This window comes from Gallus gallus, chromosome 2, assembly GCF_016699485.2.
Source record: "Gallus gallus isolate bGalGal1 chromosome 2, bGalGal1.mat.broiler.GRCg7b, whole genome shotgun sequence".
NCBI classification, from domain to species: Eukaryota; Metazoa; Chordata; class Aves; order Galliformes; family Phasianidae; genus Gallus; species Gallus gallus.
In genome coordinates, this window is record NC_052533.1 from 119,129,668 (window position 1) to 119,151,841 (window position 22,174).

General features: G+C 36.3%; 1 protein-coding gene across 6 annotated transcripts in view; it reads left to right on the top strand.

Moving 5' to 3' along the window:
- ZFHX4 (zinc finger homeobox 4) overlaps positions 1-22,174 on the top strand; it is a 152,645-nt gene that overhangs the window by 113,888 nt on the left and 16,583 nt on the right. For 4 of the 6 annotated variants that reach the window (NM_001396678.1, XM_004939919.5, XM_015282868.4 and 1 more), the window contains exons 5-8: positions 11,937-12,053; positions 18,779-18,924; positions 19,062-19,262; positions 21,924-22,041. In NM_001396678.1, coding sequence (NP_001383607.1) covers positions 11,937-12,053; positions 18,779-18,924; positions 19,062-19,262; positions 21,924-22,041 — 582 coding nt within the window. The remainder of the gene's footprint in view (positions 1-11,936; positions 12,054-18,778; positions 18,925-19,061; positions 19,263-21,923; positions 22,042-22,174) is intronic. The other 2 variants (XM_425925.8, XM_015282869.4) reach the window with 2 other exon arrangements.

Below are 22,174 nucleotides of genomic sequence, written 5' to 3' on the forward strand. Positions count from 1 at the left end.
GCGATCTCTGAAGATTTGAACTTCTGTGAATACCCTTCCTCAAACAAAACCAATCCATGACAATAGTTCACAAAGTCTATATGATTATTTTTTCTTGTTTCTTTCCATGGTAAGAGAAGCTACAATATTTTTTTGTAATTACAACATGTATGAACTGACTACTACATATCTAGAAACACTGCTTACAAACTCCAAATAAAATTATTACATTTCATCAATATTAGCACAGTTATTTGTCTACATATAAAACAAAAAAAGTAATTGTACATTAATTCAGATACAAGCTAGCTGCTGTGCTGTTCCTACATTCCTAAATCCTATTCCTAATTCTTATTCTTACGTCAGAAAATCCTTGATGTAGTATGGTAACTTGAATCAGTAAATTGTTACACTTCTGCAAGAGGTCTTATTCACACCACTTTTGTGAACTGCAGCCTTGTTTGTGTAGGAAAATCCTTGTTCATTGCTTTACAGTCTACTCTCACTCATTTTATGTCTTCATGTGGTACAAATAACATTCAGATATCTGTAAAAATATATATTGCTTACTGATCTCATGCTCATGAACAAGAAAAAGGAGAGATTATATATTGATGTAGTAGAGCAGATCTGTTTCTGCTTCTAAAACAAGCCACTCTCATAATCAGGAAGGATTAATATAAGTTGTACTACCTTAATTCAGCACCGTGTGTGTATGCATGAAGATGGGGTCTGTAATGACATAGTCACATGGCATTTTCCCCTTGACTTCTTGCCTTTCTGAGTTTATGGAAGGGAGCTGTATGGGGAGGTGGATGAGCTTTTCAGTGTTGGCAGAAAATGTCTATAGAGCCCCAGCATGTTTGCTGAGAAATTCGGGATGTAATGAGGGAGGCAGGTGATGCCAGGAAGAAAAATGATGGGATTTATTTAAGACAACGGAAGAACTTGCTTCTATGTCTGTCTGCTGGAGAGCTCCTATTTTTTTTATCCTAAGCAGGTCACCTTCCTCAGACTTTTCAGAGGAGTTCACTGACTGTGTGGCCTTCATTTTCTAAGTGCTTGGTTTGAGACTGTAGTATAGTGTTAAATAAGTGCTGAACACACAGAGCTGCAAATGAAAGCAATCAGTGCTGCGCTTTGAGCATATAAAGTGCTATATATTGCTATGTACTTGGAAAAAATTGGGTCCCATCTGTATCAAACCGAGTTCACCAAGTTAGTAGATTTTTTTTAACCTCAATTTCTCTATACCTCCCCTTTCTGAAATTACAGAATTGCCTACTCATCTCTTAGGACATAATGAAGATAAGTTCATTAATGTTTGTTCAACAATGAAAAGTCAATAATGAAACAAATAGTCCTTTTTTTCAGAATAGGTTGAAGAGATGTAGTAAGTAAAACCTGTGATCATGTGTTAAACTGCGAGTAGAAAGCAAAATCCTGAACAGCTTTTCACTAAATAAGTATCATTACATTTGTGCAGTGAAAAAAAAGACTTTTTTGCAACAGGGTAGAGCTTGATTAAGAAATTAGAGGTTATATCTAAAGGGAAGTATTCTGAAACGTCTTGTTGGATATTAGAGTATTTTACTCCTTTGATGTTATTAATGGCTTTATATATATGTGTATATAAGTGTTTTTGCATCTATAGGCCTATAGTTATTATTTTGAAGACTTGAACTGGAAAGATAGTTATCACGTTGTACTATACAAGTTATATGAAACATCACTGAGCTTGAATTTGATTCACAAACTCATTTTAGCAGAGCTAATGAACCAGCTGAGTGTAGTAAAGGATTTTGTTCTCACAGTGGACAAGTACTGGTGAAAGATAGTGCAGTAAGCCAAAAGGAGAATGATGAGACTGAAAAATCATGGATTTAATTTTGGACAGTGGGGGATATCATGCCTTACATTAATTTCCCGTCTCCTTGCCAAGGAATTACTGTCCTCATCCAGTATTTTCTTTCCGTGTCTCTTCCCCTGCTCTTAATGCGTTATTTTTCACACTCCAACAGTGCTGTTTATTTGTCTTAAGTCTACTTTTCCTGCTCATTCTTTAGATGTCCTTCTATATGCCCAGTTAGCTTCCAACTCTTGTCCCTACCCAGCCACACACACTTCTGTCCCTAATGCCTGCCAGCTTTTATATCCCTGCACAAACCTCTCAGCATGTCACAGTATCTTTACCTTATTTATTAGGTATATTTTATTGGTCTGTATTTTCATTCCCAGCCAGCTCTATTTCCTCAAGTCCAGTTTGGCACTGGAATTTAATACCCTGCTGATTCTAGTACTAGTCTCCTTCTTTCTACATACTTTCCATTTCCATTTTTGCTATCTCAGTTGCTCCTTCCTTCTCTATCTCCTAGTCATCTGTGTTATTTTTTTATTCTGAGGGTGGTAAGGCACGGACACAGGCTGTCCAGAGAAGCTGTGAATGCCCAATCCCTGGAGGCATTCAAGGCCAGGTTGGATGGGGCCCTGGGCAACCTGATCTCTGGCAATTCTGCTATGGCAGGGGGATTGGAATTAGGTGATCTGTAAGATCCCTTCCAAACCAAGCCATTCCATGATTCTAAGATTCTTTAGACCACATTCTACTTACCTTTCCCCAATTCTTTCTCTAATCCTCAAAGCTCACTTAGATATTTCTCTTGCTCCCACCAACATCATAACAGAGGGCAACATCTAGCTCCTGATCTCCTATAGCAATCAGTTGTGCACTGGGCAATAAAATAGAGCAGCAAAAAGAAAATAATTAGGAAATCTTTGGTTTCATGATTGCAGTATAGGGGAGCTGCCAGGAGGACTTGTATTTTAGAATAGGTATTTAAGCTGCAGTTTCTCTATGAAGGTGGCATCCTCGTTATTTAGTATGTGTATGAACAGTGTGAAAAGTTTTGCAGAACCTCCGTGGGACTTGACTGATTGTGTACTTTGGTGAGCTCTCAGCACTCTAGGAAGTGCAAGTGTGTTTGGTGATTATAGATTCCAAGGAGAATTTCAGCTCTTTAGTTCAAGCAGTGTTTCTGCATGTGGGTAAGTAGAATTCTTCAAAAGTATATTGCTTGGCTGAAACATTTTTCTGCAATGTGGCACATGTCAGACATCATCGTGACTGCTGAATTTTGGGTTGCTGTTCAAGATTACTGGAACAGTAAAGATGTACTATATATACATATATATACACATATACATCTATATGTAAGTAAGTAAATATATTTATACTATTCATATTCTCAGAAGTATCTGAATTATTTTGTCTGAAATAAAAAGAAAAAAAAAAAAAAAAAGAAAGCATTGATATCCAATATGCAGCAGAAACATACCACAACAGATTTCAGCCCAAGCAGTTCAAGTTTACTTAAGTTACAAGCGAGTGAAAAGACAACTGTATGGTGGGAAGTCTACATTAAGCTTACAAATGGGTGGCCTCATCAACTTGTCTGAAGTCATTAAGAACAAATTTTAAGTTCAGGTCTTGCTGAGTTGGTTTCTTGGGAATATTTTCAGTGCTATCAACAGAGCCACCTCAGAAAGCATTTCAGGGGTTTAGCTAAATTGACAGAGTAGATCTGTGTTTATTAGACAGTTGTGAACTGGAAGTCTATAGGCAAGGAATACCCTCAGCTTCATCTAAAATATAATTATATTGCTGGCAATAAAAATTAAGGTTGGGAGGATTGTTTTTTAAACTACATATGAGAGAAAGAGCACTCAAATGAGAAAACCATGTAGTTAAAGTAGTGTGATATGTTGGACAGTGAGAATTAAAAATGAAATTAAAGGAAAGAGGAAATGAAAGATGAAGAAACATATAGTGTGTTGCACTGTTTGAGTGAAAAGAAAACATGGGTATGAATAAAGCCACCCATGCTATGCTGTAATTGCTTGAGAGCAAGTCTGGGTGTCCAGATATGCTTAACCCCTACGTATAACTGGCATTTTTGAATTCAGAAAATCTGTGTATGTAATACGCTCTCTTTCATTATTTATAAGTCAGCCACTATTGTGCTAAGAACTAATTGATATTTCCATCTTCAGAGCATGCCATGCAAATGTCCCCATCAAACTTGGCAGCAGATTTGAGTTTCAAGCCTCAGAGTAATTAGTAGAGGAGAGTGTAATTCCTGACCTCAAACACTGCAACAGGAAAAGATTAGCCTTAGGTGTTGAAGCACAGAGATAGAATAGGAAGAATCCCATAGGCTACCATGGAGTACAGAAATGTAGCACATTACGGCTATGAATCCCAAACACACAAATTATATGATATGAGTCAGGAACATTCCACAAAGTTGAATAATATTTGAACAACGACACAAAAGATTTCAAACTGGGACTAGAAGGGGAAAAGGAAGACAGTAACATAAGGGAATAGGAATCAACAGGAAGATATTAGTTTTTTACTTCTTTTACTAGTTTTGATGAACAGATTTTTATTCCTTTCTCTTTTTTTGGTAGTGAGCTTGACTCTGAGCCAATATAATATATTTTATATAGTACAGCTATAATCAGGAAACCCAATTTTTACAGAAGATTTTTGAAGGAATTGACAGTGGAAGTGTCAGTGAAGATACTCACACATCATTCAACGGTTGTGATCTGGTTTGAAACACCTGTGCTGTCTTTCAAAAAAATCAAAAACCACTTGGAATATGCTATGTTAAACAATGCATATGGTGCATGCATATGTTAACCTTTTAAGTCTGAAGATTTAAGCAATATTTACTGCAATTTAATTTAAAAAAAAATCACAGGCTGCTATATATGCTATAAAATATTTACCAGGCAACTGTGAAAAAGTAAATAATTCTGTGAAGACTATCTAAAAAAAATTAAAAATTAAAAAAAATAAAAATAAAAAGTGGTTATCTTGAAAGATATTTTTCACTCTCCGAGTAAATTACCTACTTCTGCCTGTGATACTTAGCATCAAAGACTGGGAATACTAAAACTGGAGAGATGTAGGTTAGCTACATGACAAGGCATAGTACAAGAATTTATTAAGGTCAGAAAAAATGTATCCTTAAAAATGGAAATAAAGCCAAAGTGATGTTAATAAAACTGAACATAGAGGTTGGATAAGAAGAGCAACTACATAAAGGTACCTAACAAAGCTGAATAAGAATTGTTAAAGTATCTAAGAAGTGAAACTGCAGAAGAGTCATTAGATCTGCTAGACCACCAGAGAATAAGGAGTCAGTCCAAACTGATCCAGAGGTGGCAAAGAAAACAAATTCCTTTTCTCTAGTATTCTCAAAAGACAAAGGAGAAATATATGCAGTAACAGAATTCTTCACAGATAATTTCAGAGACGTACAGTTAGTGAGCCAAAAAGAGGTGAATAATTCAGAGAGAAAATCTGGAAGGTAGATGAGAAGGATTTTACAGTGTATTTCAGAGAGAAGCCCAAAAACTGAGTTGCTAATAAAATAGGTCATTTAAATGAGCTGTTAATTAATTAGTAAACACAGTCTATTTTCTTCTGAAAATGTGAATGGGAGAGCCAGTTTCACCACTAACATGAGGTACTGGAAACTCAATTCAAGTGGGATTTAGGAAAAAATGCAAGAAATCGGGACAATAGAAATATTTATGAGTGAAGGGGCACTGAAAAAAAGATTGAACAATGACATAGAAAAGTAAAACTAGGCTGAACAAGAGGAATACAAGAAAGGTGAATTATATAGTGAAGATCCAGTATTATTCTTTTTTTTTTAATTTACTTTCTACAGGCTAGAGTAGTATAAGTACCCGATAAGTTGGTGAATGTCACGAGAAGACTCTCATCGGCTTTTTGAGCTTTGGGTCAAGCTCTTAGGCTCAGGTTCACTCATCCAACTTCTAACCTTTAGCTGCAGTTCCAAACTGAAAAGTCTTTGCTCTAAACAGTAAATTTCACTCTAAAATCCTTCTATAGTCAGTGAGGAATTGGACACCTCCAGAGGCTAATTCAGCCTGCCTAATGTCTGATTTGTGCCCTGAAGATACCTGTCTCTCCCTCCTTAGGGAGAAAGCCTAGAGCAGTGCCTGAAATTAGGCTGAGTGTATCTAAACCAGCATATTGAATAAGAATTAGTAATGAGATTGAATTTTCTGTTCAAAATAACCCCAATGCTAATGTATTAGTCCTCAAGTCAGACAGTGCTAGTACTCATCATACCTTTAGCTGATGGGGGAAACAGCATTTTCTATGAACCATAATGGCAGCCAAAATAAAAGTACAGATGAGCTGGAAAAGTTGGACTATCCTCAATATAGATTCATGCTTCAATGCCTTTCTAGAGAAGGCCAAGTAAGAAAAGTATCCCTTTTTGCATAGTAAACGATCAACTGTGCATTTCCAATCACATCTGGAAAACATTGCTGAGTTTCTGAATATTTGATGTTCTCTGTTAATGGTTTTGTCAGCATATGCTTCTTTTGCCTCCTGCAAAATATTTGATACAATACTAGTATAAAAATAAAACAAAACAAACAAACAAACAACAACAACAACAAAAAAAACCCCACAGATTTTCCCTTATTCTCATCAGCCAGTATGGCTCAATTTTAGCAATGTTTTACACCATTATTAGAGTAAAATACACTTATTTTCCTGGTTTATGCTGAGAATTTGGGAGGGAGACTAGAAAGCAATCAATCCTAGCCAGGAATGAGATAAAGGGAGAGCTTGCTCAGCCAGCGAACTGGAAAGGACACCCCACCCCTCTAAATTTCTGGGGAGAACATTTCCTTTCCTTCTCCAATAGATAGCAGTTAAAGAAAAAAAAGGGGGGGGGGAGGGCGGGGAATAATGGGAAATAATATGGTGCTAGGCAGATTAACTGGTGATAACAAATCTTTTCTACCTTCACACATCAAGGGAAAAAAAAAAAAGAAGAAGCAGGGTAGAAGAGACCTACTACTCTCTGGTAGTCAGAGGGATGAGATTGAGTGTGATGAGTGGGAAATACTTGCTGCTGGGTGGGGTGGGTGTGATTCGTGATGCTGCTTGAGAAGCAGCCACCATGATGTGCTCTGTTTGGCCAGCTTTGCAGTTGGGCTTCTCTGACACAGTAATAAACCAGAAGAAAATAAGCATTAGACTGCTATAAAAAATCAAATGATGCACCACAAAACAAAATGGTACAATTTGGTACAAACTGCTGGTTAGCAGTCAATATGATGATCATCACTTAATTATAGGCTTGTTTGCAGGAAGCTCAGCCTTCTAAAAGAAATAGTATTAAATATAACACAGTGATTAGAAACAGTTATTAACAGGTTAGTATTGTTATGCCCCTTGAGTCATTAAATGAGAAATTAGCAATCCTTTCTGAAGATGAAATATGACCACTAGAGGATGCAGTCAAGAACTTGAATGTGCAGGTCATGCTGTTCCTCACTCATGCTCTGCAGGACTAGCCAGAAAATTAAATAAATACTTTCTGAAATATTTGGGTAAATAAACTGTACTCTAGAAGTCAGAGAGAACCCAGGTAGAGTAGCTGAGGTAATCCAGAAGAAAATCCACACAGCCTGCTTTTAATTCATTTTTTTCTTTCCTTTCATACTCCATGGGTTTTTCTTCTTTGGTTTCTTTTGTTGTTCCTCCTTTCTCTACATTATCTAACATAAGCCCATCTCTCCAATCTGTTCTTTTTTTTTTTTTTTTTTTTTTTGCTAGTGGTTAATTCTCATCCTGACAATGTCATTAAGTCACTCTTCTCCCAGGTGAACATGGGATACATGTGTACCATTGATTCAGCTGTTAATTGAACATATTAAATAACAAACACCATACACATACATATATATATATAAAAATTTATCTCTCATTTCCTATTTATTACTTACAACTTCAGCTGATTGATTTATTCTTCCCCCATTCATCCGGACCTCAGCCACAAACACTTGCTTAATCTTGCTTTCTGTCTCATAACCACAATTAGTCACCCACAACTAGTAGGTCATCCCCATTTAGGAAATTGCTTGTAATTTGGACTGCACAAAAGAGATACTAACAGCAACAACAACTAAATTCAGGATCAAAACAGTCTTTCCTGTCCATTGTTTCATATACCAGTGAAGTTTCCACTCTGACATTATCTTGTTCTAACTTTTTCATATTTCATTTCAAAAGCTAGTATTTTTCTTCTGCTGGATGTATTCTTAACAGTCTGGCTTTTCTAATCTATATATGAATATTCATCTAATTTGCTGCTAGTATCAGATATTCAGCTTTGGTTGAGGCCTGGATTTTACAATTGAAAGCATCACATACCTTGACTTCATTGGACTGATGAAGGTCATATGGGTCTTTTATGAAATTGGTATAGACTTGGGGCCCAAGAGTGTAGATTAACATTCTAAATTATATGATGTAGAATATGTAATATACAATATCAGCAGATTAACACTGCCTATAAAGCTTAACTCCATTTACCATGATTTGACAGTTTTAGTTCAGACTATGCTAACCTCACTTCTTTGTGTTTAATTCAAAGTCAGCTGTGAGGAAAAAGTTGATAATGTATAAACTCAAAAGATCCAACATCAAAAGAAATTTTCAACATTTAGACAAAATAAAACCAGGTGTGAATAAAATATCATATTTCAATAGTAAGTGTTATTAAAGCCATTATACATTTGAATCTGCTGGTCTATTCATTTTCAAAGCTGACATTTGTAAATGTATATAGGCAAGACTCTTGTAAATTTATAATAGAGTATTAGTGCTTGTTCTGGAACCTGTGGCCCCATCACACTGTGTTCTGTTGATTTTGTGTCTTTCAGCAGGAATCACTACATTTTTTTATTACTGAATAGTATCTTGATTGCTTAGCATTTGAAGTAAGAACAAAAATTTTACTCAAAAGAAATATTTGCCAGTTATTCTTTTTGCATAGGTATATAGATTTTTTTTTTTGACAGCACATTTCATTAGACATTCTCACTATCTATTCTAATGAACATGAACAGTCTTTCTAAGGTTTTTTGTTTTGTTTTGTTTTTTGTAAATTTACTTCTTTTAAGCTAGAGCTGTTGGATTTCCATCTTGTCCCTTTGATAGATGTTGCGACAGTGTGAATCTTAGACAGCCTTTCTGTAATTTTGAAGAAAAATATGAGAAGTTGTATTATCATGTCTGTCTATGAAATTTATTCCTGAAGTGAATACCATACATATTTCTGAAATGAATGCCAAATGTATTTTCTAGAAGTAAGTGCCATTGAAAGCCAAGGCAGGCAATTTATACTATGCATAATAATGATATTAATTTTTATGGTGTGTATAAGCTACATTTTGATTAGTTTTTTGCATGATTAAAAATTTGCAAAGTCTTTATGGCCCCCAGGAGCCTACCTGTAATAAACAGCTCTCACCTTCCAAACCATAAAACAGGTCTGCAGCGCTTGAACATTAGAGCTAATTGCCTTGCTACATCAAAGGGAGCACCACAAGACTGAGAAAAATCACAGAAGGGAGGGGTGGGGAGCATGGGGCAGTTTCACCTCTAAAGGTTACGTGTTTGTGGCTTGGTGGAGCCCCGTAAAGTTATAGCCTCAGAACTGCTGTTTGCGATTAAGTTGATGGGGAAAGTCTATCCCGCAATCTCTCCCTGCTGCTGACACAGAGTCTTTGTTCACATTCAGATTTCTCAAACTGTTGCCAGGGTCAGGCTGAGGTCAGACACCACGATGATGTATAGGAGAACATGTCTGGGAATTTCTCTCACACTTAAAACACATACCAGAAAAACAGGAGAGCACCCTGCAAAAATTGTCTGATGAGACCCAGATGATACTGTAGCTTTTCTTTTAGTACCTTCATAATTTTCTTTCTCTTTGCCTGACACACACACAATGTTTTATTAATGTGTGCCACGATAGCCCTTACAATTTTATGTCCCCTCAAGATAAGGACACTCAGTAGCACTTTGACACTTCATTTTCCAGCCCAGGGGAACTGGGCCAGTAAATCTAGTAAAAGAAGCAGTGCGACCATTCCCAAGGATGAGTAGAGCAGGGATTTGCCACGGGCTCCATGAGGCCACAGGGCCTGACACTGGATACGAGCCTCATGTGTGTGCACTTGGCATTAACACAGCCCGATGCAGGCAGGATCACAGGCTCACAGCATCCCAAACTGTGCTCCCTTGCCACTCGGACAAACACAGCCCTGCTTCCAGCTGTGGCTGGGATGGCTCCCATGTTTGATTAGCTATCATCGCGGGAGGGAGCAGGGTCACAGCGGGCAGAGTGCTAAAACAGCACAAGGGGGGATCCATTTGGATGGAAATTTTTTTAATATGCAATTATTTTTAGGAGAGGGGTCAGTCTTTCTTCCTGTATTGTTCCAAAGAGTGGACATGCATGCTTAGTGCTAAACTACTGTATTTCAATGTCAATGCAAAACACATTGGTTGAATTTTTTTTTTTTTTCTGATTTCCAAATTTGCAGCTGTTTTGTTTGGACTTTTTTTTCTCTATATCCTTTTATTTTTTTTCCCCTGATTTACAAAAGGTTTTGAGAATCGGGTAGGTTCACCACATCAATCTGAGGGCTGTTTGTCTGGGCGTACAGTTTCAGTGCATGGCTGGCAAGTAAGGCACTAAGCAGCAATTTTTTTTGTGCTCAGCTGCTACATATGACAGAGGATATTTCATTCGGCTGTCAGAATGTTATTAATAAAACATGGGGTGCGAAGAGGGCCACTATTTCCCCTTTCAATCACTATAGCATTTACAATGAAAATTTTATGCAGTGTGTAATTTTCAGTTAATGCTTGACACTTAAAATGTCGGTAGCTGCATTTTGTATGGTTCCTGAAGGGTTAATTGTATCATGTTCCCTGCATAAAAGCTCTGCTTATCAAAAGTGAATAGAAGAGTGTATGCAAATGTGTGTCTGTGACCTTTTGCCTTTCCAGGGTTAATTTATATGGTCATTAAAGATTTTATGAAATTGAGCAGCTTGGCGCTTCGAATCCCATTTTACCTTCACCTCCTAATTTATATAATTCCTACCTGAACTGAGAAATATGATTTATTTATTTATTTATATATTTTTTGTGCTGCAATGAAAACAGCATGCCGTGCTGTGGGGAGTTGCAAGTCTGGTTATCTGGCATTACTCAGATTGCTAAAAATTCATTAAAATGTGACATCAGCACAGTGAGAGACAAATGATCACAGGATGAAAAGGAACAGTGGGCCTTTCACGGATTAGTGCTATACAGCCCCAGCATAGAAGCTAACTGCATAAACAGATTAATCCACCAGTAGCAGCATAGCTAAGATTTACAGAATAATTAAATAGGCTTGAGTTACTGTGAAGATTTCCGTGTAATCTAGCTGGTGTGAACACGTAAGTGAGGTGTGGGTAATGCTGCTTCCTCAGAAGCCATGTACCAAGTTGTATCATTTATCCTGAATGGCTCCCCCTGGAGACAAAATTTGAGACTTCTCCCGCAAAGCCAGGGGTTTATATTTAATACAGTACCTAATACCTAATACTTACTTACTGCAATTAGCGGGATACTGCTGTACTAATAGGATTTATATTTGAATTCCTCTTTTTTTCTCTTTTTTCTTTTTTGGCTTAAAGATACATTTTTACATGGGCTTACTTTTGTTCAAGCTGGCATGGTATATGTGTGCATCCGTATGCGTGTATTTTAACCTCTTGCTAAAGAATATGAAATGATAAGCTTTAAATCTGGTATGCTGGTGGGAAGTGGATACTCTGATAAAGACACGTTCAGAATTTCTGGGTAGATTTTGAAATATTGTCAATTATTCCTAATTAATGCCCAACCTCCTTAAAGTGCCATTCTCTACCTTTTCTTCACCTCCTTCTCCCCATTTTGACAACTTCTTTAAGTGCTATTCATATTACTTGAAAAGTTTTTTACCTGCTGTTGAGTGGTCACTAAGTTGGATCTTTTCTATGCATGTCCCCAGAAGAACAAGGTGAAGATACAGAAGGGTCTGCTAAAAGTACGTCAGTGGCTATTGGTGATGATAAGGACTCAAGTGAGAGAGACAATACTGAAGCTAAAAAATCTAGTAAAGACTCCGGTAAGATGCTAGAATTTTGTCTTCCTCTTTTTTTTCTTTTTTTTAACTTATGAAATGTTCTTTCATTTTAAACTGTCTGGACATTCCCACTACTATTCATTGCATGTGCATTTTGCATGTGATTTCTATCAGTAGCCTCCCATTGACCTATTTTTAATCATAACCATCTGACAGGATAGATGCGGATAAGTTGAAGAATATTACAGGACGACCAGTGAGATTATTTTTTAATCAAATCAGTTTGTGTGCTTGTAATTTTTTAAGCGCCTTTCATTAATCTTAGCTGTACTTGTGATTCCTCTGATGGCATATTAATTTTTCATAAGCATAGGATTAGGTACCACTTGAATTTTTTCTTCAATCAGGTTTTGCCCCGCTTTTAACCCAAAGAATGTGGGGTTTTTATTATTATTATTATTTTGTTCTTGTTCTCTGATCACTTACTCCCAAGAATCTGGCCTCTTCCTTGGCATTTATTTGAGGCATTCTGAAAAAAATACACAAAATCCATTGAAAAAGTTTACAGATGATTCAGCCTAAGAAAGAGGAAATATCATTGAAAATGGATTATATGGGTTGGGTAATTTTGATCTCCTGGAATAGACAGAACCCAGTAATGAAAGCTACTGTCTTTGAAAACAAACCCCCATGTCATGACATTTACTTGTGCACAAACAAACCCAGGGCCAGCATCTGGTGTAGATACCCAAGGCTTTTTCTGTGTTTGATTTGGCAAATATGTGACTTCATCCATGCTTTTTATGTATGAGATGGAAATCTATGGTCACAATGAATATTACATTGGCTACTTTTGCTGCACGCTATACCTAGTTACATTATGTTGGATTCATTGAAGCAGAAGAAGTGCTGAAACAGGTTGAAGCCTATTAGTTTCAGGTAGTCATATATCTTTTCCTTGTATGCCAATGACAGCTGCATACAAAGGAGGTTGTATTCTCCATAAAGATGTATAGTTGTAGAGAAAATGTAATTTTACATGTGATCTTCTTTATATCCAAATTCTCCCTTTTGCTCTTACATACTAAACATTTTTAATTAATTAAAAAAAAATAGAAGATATACATAGCCCTTTCTGTGCCAGATTAATTCAGAAGACAGACCGAAAGATTAAAGCTTCCTTTAATCTTGCTTGTTGACGTGCTAAGGTCACTATCCGTTCACAGTTTAGAACCTCAGCTGCTCTTCAGTTGCTTTAGAGATCAAGAGTCTGAAGTAAGGCTGATGATGACAAAGATGATGTTGAACAAGAAACTGTGTTGTGGTTTAAAACATACGAGGACTGCCCTGAAAGTAATGCCTCCTATGTTGGCCCATGATGTCAGAGGTGGATACTGGTGGTATGGCAGTAGGGGATGAACTTTCCCAACAGTATTCCATTACATTTTGTTGCCGTGTGACAGATGGCAGCAGAGGGGCAGTCTGACACAATGGCGTTTGACATGGAAGTGCATATGAAGCAAAAGTGTGCAATTGAATTCCTCCATGTGGAAAAAAATTCAGCCACTGACATTCATCAATGCCTGCTGAACATTTATGGAGACCAAACAGTAGCTGTGATCACAGTGAGCTGGTGGGTGGTGTGTTTCAGCAGTGGCGACTGCAACAGTCAGTTGCCACCACTGGTGCAGATTTTTATAAGCACAGCATGCAGGCTCTCTTGTTCATTGCTGGTGGAAATTCATAGCTAATGATGGTGACTTGTGTTGAAAAATACTGTTTTGTAGCTATTTTCTCTATCGAATAGTGTTACTGTGATCTTTGTTTCTGTTGTAGTTTCCATAGAAAGGCATAGGAGACATTACTTTTGGAGTGACCCACACATATCCCCCTTTAGCTGGCTCTCTGACTTGGAAAGAACTGCCTGTGGTGCAGTAAACCCATGCTCTAAAGCAGACATAAGTCTCCTGCAGTTTTGTCAGGGTCTGCCCCTCACCAAGAAAAAGGTGAAAGCTCCCTGGAGCTCACATTGCTCACCACATACTCTGTCCTAGGGAATACTGGAAAATGATTCAGGGAGTTTATCAGCCCTCTTATTTTCTTAGGTCCATTTTTTAGCTGTTCAAGAAAGAATATAGTATGAAAACCCAAGGAAAAAAAAAAAAGATGGAATCTAGAAGAAAATACTGAAGGGGAATTCTCAAAATTCCATCAGGATTAGCTGCTCATAAGGGCCAAGTTTAATTAGGACAAACCTATATCCAGATGCCTACTGGGTGCACTACAGAAAAAAACCCAGCATAATTGTTCTGCACTCTCGTGCCAGCAATTACAGAAATAACATTGCAGTAAGATTCATATACAAACAAGGGTCGAAATACAGGATTTGCCTTTGAGCTTTAGAGAAAGCAGCTTGCACTATGAAATCCTCAATCTTTTAGAAACTTTTATTTTCATAATCTAAATCAATTCTCCGTATGTATCATTCAGACCATCATCTTAATTTTAACTCAGCTGACAAGTATTTCTAATGACTATATAACTGCTTATGTATAATTGAATGTTAATTTGGGCTTTCTCATGAATTGAATGTTGCAATTCTTGCCAGAGAAATCTCAGGAAAACCAATAAATTAATCACAATACTAACAAGTTAGACAGGAAAGTATTGTGACCCCTCTTTAGCATAGAATCTATTAGAAGAGGAAGAATTAACATGTATTTAGTAACAGTCTGTTTGTGTAAGCTGTTGTGCTGTATTGCTTACCTTATCTCGAGGAGTAGAGCTTTCAGAATGAGACTTGGCAATATGCAAGTTATATTTGTTGAATATTCATTCAGAATAGAAAAGCCTACTAATGCCTCATTTATATTGTCATTTAAATCTAGTGCCACTTTAGATTAATTATAATCCAAATTACAGCTCTATGCAGTGCAAGAATTAATATGGAATTTATCCAGATTAATACATTTGCATTGAAAATGTAATATGTCTTTGCCATGGCTAAGGGGAGCACTTTTTAATAAGGTAGTAAACATGAGGAAGGGTGGAAATTAACCTTCATTATTGCAATGAAAATTATCCTTTCATTCTCCTTTAATTAGAAAGAATGCTCTACCAGTAATTATAATTTTAGAATTATTTTGAGGTTGAATAACATCATCTTATGTGTCAGAAATCTTAAATTATGCAATCTTTATCAAATACGTGGGTTCATAAATAACAAGACAGTATTTTGATTGTAGGTTTTCAAGGGTTTTCTTTCTTTAGCATTCTCCCCCTTATCAGTCACACAAAAGTTTATATTTTTGTTTTGGGGTTTCAAACATGCTACAAACATGATGGCATCTGAATTGCAATGAATTATGTCATTTTTGTATTAGCAATATTAGACAAGTTAACTAATTCTGTAACTGACAGTTAATCATTAACTAGTCTATTTCATGGCAATTATTTTGAACTAATCTTGGCTTTTCTGCTAAGTATATTGAAAGTACATTATTCATCTAAAACAACACTGTGTGTTCTGCGTTACAAAATATATTAAAGTTGTATTTCACAATTAAGAAAAAAAACCACAAATAATGTTTCTCAAAAATAGAAATTTTATATCTAAAATGTGAACAACAGATTTAGTCTCTTCCTCCTGCTGCATATTAAGAAGAGCATGCCAGTGGAACACTCAGCTATGAAAACAGTGCCACACCAGAAGCTCAGGACCATAACATTTTCTCTCCTCCCCTCTCCTCCTTCAGTACCCTATCTGTAAGGCCATAACTTTATTCAACCTCCCTGCAGGAAACTCCTTAAAACACTACATCCAGTACAGAAAATGGAAAGTTGATACAGCAAGAAAAGGAACTAAGTTGTACAAGCTGGACTTTTCGCTTGCACAGGGAGTCCAAACCTCCTTTTCTTTTGCAGCTACGCTTGTGACAAGAGAGAACCAGGCGTAAGGTGCTGCTCTGGCTTGGGGGATTAAATCCTCTCCATGCACAGGGGCAAGTGGCTTCAGCCTAGGTTGAGGAATCAGTCCCTTTACTGTAAACCTCAGTCGCAGTTACTGTTCTATAGTCCAGATGTAACTTGGGCTCAATAGAAAGTAACAGGGCTTGGGGTTGACTGAATCCAGAGCAGCATCAACAACAAAAACAACAAAGCCTCTGTAAATTTCCACAATTTATATAAATATCATTGTAATCATAGTAAAAAGCTGTGCTTTCATATGCATTTATTGACCCCAGCACAGTGTTTGATGACTACATAGTTTTATTATATTAACAACAAAAGAAAATTTAACCAAAAAATACTTGTTTTCATTGAAACAAGAACAATATGTTCCATGATTATTATTGTCCCTTTGAAGCAATCAAGTCGTTCTATCCTGTGGTGGAAGATGATGTATAATATTAACCATTTGTGTACCGAGGCACACAGAGTGTACTCCAAGCTCAGTTTCATTAGCAGTTGCATACCAATGCCAAAAACACCGTTAAATGCATTTTCACAGATGGATTTTTGAGCAGAATTTGGATCCTAATTTCTGTAACAAAATGTCAAAAACAATCTGATCTGAAGAGGGGAAAAGAAAGCAGAATTGTTTTATTTTGCTTTTTAAATTCAGCATCCTGTATGATGGTGTCACTTTACACCAGCTGAGATTTTGCCCCATTTATCTTTTTAAAAAAGCATTTTAAAAGTGGCATATGATAAAAGTAAGAAACAGTAGTCAACTGTTAGACATTTTTGACAGTTGGAAATGAAGAGAGGTTAATAATTTGAACCTATCCTTCTAAAACCTGAGAAGCAACCTTTCTCCATTAATATAGTATGCCACTTTTAAACTTTCTATAATTCTTACAGTAAAGGCATTTAAATAATAATGATGTGTTGCTAAGTAAATGTGGCTAGGCCAGTGAGAACTGAATTATCATAAACCAAACTAATAACGTGGTATCTTTTGTTGCTGTAGCATGTAGATTTTACCTCTAGGCTTCACCAGTGCTTCATGTTGTAGGTACATCTCTTAACTCAGCCATCAAAATGAGGCCTCCAGGAACAGATCCTAAGAGTGTAAAAATTCAGGGGAGCTCCAGAAAGCAGTGTGTCCAGATATTAAATCAATGGTGATAAATCAATAATTAAAAGTAGGAAAATAGGTCAGGAATAAACTTTGAGTAAGAACATACTGGTCTAAATTACGCCAAAAGGAATAATTACCAACTTGGGAATGAAAAACAATGTGTCGGGAAACAGCTTTAATGTATAAGTCATAAAATATGTTTATGTTGTTTTTTTCCTTAATGCCCTTCAGAACATGTCTCTGTGTGATTCAGTTCTCAATTGTTTATTATTTTACTGTGAGGACTTGGTATTTACCTTGAAAGCTCTTCTCTTATTTTACTTTTCTTTAATGTCACTCTTTTAATATCAAACATTGCATAAAGTCTACATAATGATATAATAATAAAAGATACTGATTTTGTCTACAGAAAAATACAAGTATTTTCTTTGTTCATGTTTACTTTGTTGCCAAAACATCCATGACCTTATTTTTAAATTAATCCTAGGTTATTGTGCAACGAGGTGCAATTTGTTCATTTATATGAACCTTATGTGGATTGAAAAAAATCAAGATAAATCTTCATGCACAGCATACAATCAGATTACCCCTGGACTATATATTTACGTTGGGTCTGATAGCAATCAATGGTTTAGCTTCATTGCATTTCAAGATGTATTTGCACCCAGTGTCCAGTGATAGTGTCCTCACCCTGGAAATAATTTAGTTGCAAATTGACTGGAAGATGGTGAAAATTGAAAGTTAAAATTAGAAATACTCATAATAAACAGCAGAAAAAAGGTCAGATGATGCTGCACTATGATGAGATTGGAATGGTTGGTAAATGAGGTTTTGTGTTTGTCGTGAGATGTATGTGACATGCCTACCCAATGCTCTTGTAATATTCAGCCTAGCAGAAGAGATTATCTGGCAAATTGACGCTGGAAAGAATTTTCTGATGGACTGGGAAATTAGAATTGCACTCTTTTCTTTGATGTGTGCAAGACTGGGCTGCATTACACAGCTAGAGTAGGCATAATATTAAATATAGTATTTAATACTTAATCGTAGAACTATCTATAGAAAACAATTATATTCTGGTTTTGATCACAAATGCCAGACTATAAAAATTCACAGTGTAAACATCTAAGGCAATCCCAAATGACTGATCTTTGTATATAATTAATATTAAGTTAGCTCTGAAATCCTATTCTCCACAGTATTTCTTTTAAAGCCTCACCATATTTAGCTTCAGAATTGTAAATAGACAGGAGTTATCAAAACAGCACAATAATCATATTGCTCAGATAGTTTAGGAAAGAGAGGGTGTAATTAAACATCAGCAAATTAATTATTTTGGAAAACAGGATTTTTAAGCAAAAGCTGATTTGTTTTAATGTAATACACAAATTCACACTGAGCTGCTAAAGAAAACATCTTATTGATTAATCTTTAAAGGCAACCTAAGGTTATCTAAACAGTAGAAAATAGTTCATTTTTAAATCTATTTATAGAGTATCCATCAAGGATAAAAGTGTTTTCATTTTTATACTTACCAGAGTTGGTTTTCTCAAATATAATTTTTTTCTCAGAACATAAAAAAAATACCCTCAGAGACAACACAGACCTTTGGAATCACAGCTTCTTTGTAAAACAGAGTATTTTCAATTTTAAAATGTGTTCTTAAAAATTGTTTTTGGAACAGGAATAGTCACACCAGAGAAGGAACCAAAAGTGAACACTGTGGTAGGGGCACAACAACTTCTTCTGGCAAAAGAAGAGGATGGTGCAGCTAAAAAATCAAAGCCTCCAGAGGACAATAAATTTTGTCATGAGCAGGTAAAGGAAAATGTAAGAATTTAATTGTTTCTAGAATTCTTTCAAATAAGAATAAAACAAAGATGATGTGCTGTTAAAACAGCAATATCAGAAAGTTATTAAAAGCACATTGTGACTAATATCCTGCATCTTAATTTAATGTTTTTCAGTTTTATCAGTGTCCTTATTGTAACTACAATAGTAGGGACCCAAATCGTATCCAGATGCATGTCCTGTCACAGCATTCAATGCAACCTGTTATCTGCTGCCCCCTCTGCCAGGATGTCCTCAGCAACAAAATGCATCTCCAGCTTCATTTGACCCATTTGCACAGTGTGTCACCTGACTGTGTGGAGAAGCTGCTCATGACTGTAAGTGTTCCAAATACTGAAGCACACACTACAAAAATGTATTCTGGCCTCTTGGCAATGTATATGTTGTGATATAGCATTTTGATAGCCAGAGATGGGGAACAGATCAGGATTCTCAGTTTCTGTTGCCAGGTTGTCTGTTGACTGATGTCCCTTGGGAACTCTCCAAGGGACTGGAGGTGGATTTCAAAGATGCTGAAAACCTACAGTTCCCCATTGACTTTACCTTGGAATAAGCAAGTTCCTCTGAGCTTACAGCTGTAAATTTAATCTAACGCAGTCCAGGTCTCAGGTATATCCTATCTCCAGTTTGCATAAAAACTGAGGACTTTCCTGTGAAATGTAGTGCCAAAATAAAGAAAGGTTCCTGTGTATAACTGTGCTATCCTTTCATTATATTATTTGAAAATCACCGTAAAATATCAATAGCAGTCCTAATAGGAAAACACAGGTGTCATATTTTTCACCATGTCCCATTTTTCACTTTCTGCCTCTGCATAATAAACTCTTCAGATTTTTCATGAAAAAAATATGAATACAAAAAAGCTAGGGCAGTTCTTCTGAAAAAAGAATACCTGCATTCAAGTGCCTACCCTGAATCAGGCATAGATTTGAAATAGATTACCCACATTTGGCACAATTTGGAAAACAAATCTTGTCAAATTTCACCAGGGAAATCGTGTTCTTCACCAAGAAATTTCACAGACCTCATCAAAATAATAAATTTCCTAGAAAAAGAATGTCTCAACATTATATTAACCAGTGCTAGTAAAAACGCAGTCAAGTCTAGGGTTTTTAAATTATTATTACATTGTATTTTCAGATAAAAAGTAGACTTCCCAAGACACTCTGGTGTCTAGCTGTCTTACATTTTTTACCAGGATACACACGTTCTTGGAAATCTCAGGGATCCTTAAAGATTTATTTCTGCAACCACAGATAACTCCTTCATTTATAACATTGCAATGATAGGCCAGCTACCTAATTCCTAACTAAAATGGCAAAAAAGAATAAAGAATTGAAAGAGATCTTTAATGTAGATGCTTGTGCCAGGTGCTGATGAGCAACACAGACTTGGAAATCAACAAAAACAGTTTAAAGTTTTCTTTCCTCTTTTCTTTTCATCAGTTTTCTACTTAGTGTAATTCTGCCAAACTATGTAATTTTGGTCCCCTATCACAAGGAAAGTAATGTAGAAATTTAACATTCCCAGACCCTTTTTGGAGACTGAACAAATGTGGAAAAAACACTATACTGTGGAGAAGAGAAGGCTCTAGGGACACCTGATAGCAGTCTTTCAGTATCTAGAAGAGGGCTATAAGAAGGAAAGTGACAGAATCTTTATCAGGGGCTGTTGTGACAGGACAAGGGAAAATGGTTTCAAACTTAAAGAGGAAAGATTTAGGTTCTATATCAGGAAAAAGGTTGTGATTGATAAGGATGGTGAGGCACTGGAACAGATTGACCAGAGAGGTGGTGGATGCTCCATCCCTGGAGACATTCAAGGTCAGGCTGGTCAGGGCTCTGAGCAACCTGATCTAGCTGTGGGTGTCCCTGTTCATTGCAGAGGTGTTGGATCAGATTACCTTTAAGGGTCCCTTTAAACTCAAATGAGTCTATGATTCTTTGATATTGAGGATTACTGTCTTTCTTCTGAAGTTTTTCTTGATTCCCTCTATGCTGATAATGGGGCAACTTTGAAATCTGTCTTCTCTCTACATGCTAGGGAGCTTTCTCACTTACTGAGTTGTCTCTCAAAATTTTATTTTGTCAGAGAAAAATGTAGATATTTGCAAAACATCATCTGCATCATTAAAATTTTCCCAGTTGATAAAACCAGTATGTTCTGTCCATATCTGAACTCTAATGACAAAATAAGTACTGTTTAGAGCAAAATGTTCTTCTCTGGGACATTTGCAGTTAACTAGGTCATTTTTGTACAAGTCCCTTCTGCCCAAACAAAATCAAAGTCACTAGACCTGAACAAAAGAAAAACATGAAGCATCAAACAAATGATCATGTCAATTTAAATGAACTGAGCACTATCAGACATCTATAACATCACATCTTTTGAAGATTTCTGTCTAGAATTCAAAAGCCTAACATGTCATGTAAAGAAGTCTGAAGAAGATACTTACGTAAGGAATTTAGAACAAAGAAAATAGAAAAGCCATATTTTAAGTGGCAATAAGTTGCTCCTTCTGTTTGGAAATCAGCTTATATATATATATATATATTAAAGATCATGGAGTTTGCATCATTTGTTTAAAAAGCTATCCAGGTAAGGTAAAGTGTAATTACCCTTAGTCATGGACAGGCTGCTCACTATATCTCAGCACAGTCTCTATATTTGGAGGAAGTCCAAGGAAAATTCCCATTATAAACCCAACCAACCTTCTTTGTAGTGACATAGACCCGAGTAAAATATTGTATGTATGTAGTTCTGTGGCATCACTTTGTTGTGGATTCTTTTGAGTTTATCCTCTTCCAAGGGACAGACAGTGCTCTAATTTTATGGTCCATCAGGAACCATTATCAATGACTGAACCAAGGCCTTTGTTTAGTCTTGGCAGTCTTTGAGATGTAGTGGTCTTTTGAATTATAATTTCATATTGCTTTGTGACTTTTCCTGTTATAATACTGTGTTCTTGGTTTTCCAAGGTTCCTGTGCCAGATGTCATGATGCCCAATAGTATGCTATTGCCAGCAGCTGCTTCAGAGAAATCTGAACGTGACACACCTGCAACCATTACAGCTGAGGGATCTGGGAAATATTCAGGTATGCAAGAAAAAGTATGGATTGCTATTCTTTACTAGGCCAACATAAAGCATACTATGTGCCACTCGATTTCTGATGAAAAAAAACGCTAATACTATGTGTTATTCTCTTCTACTTGTGTAAAACACACTTA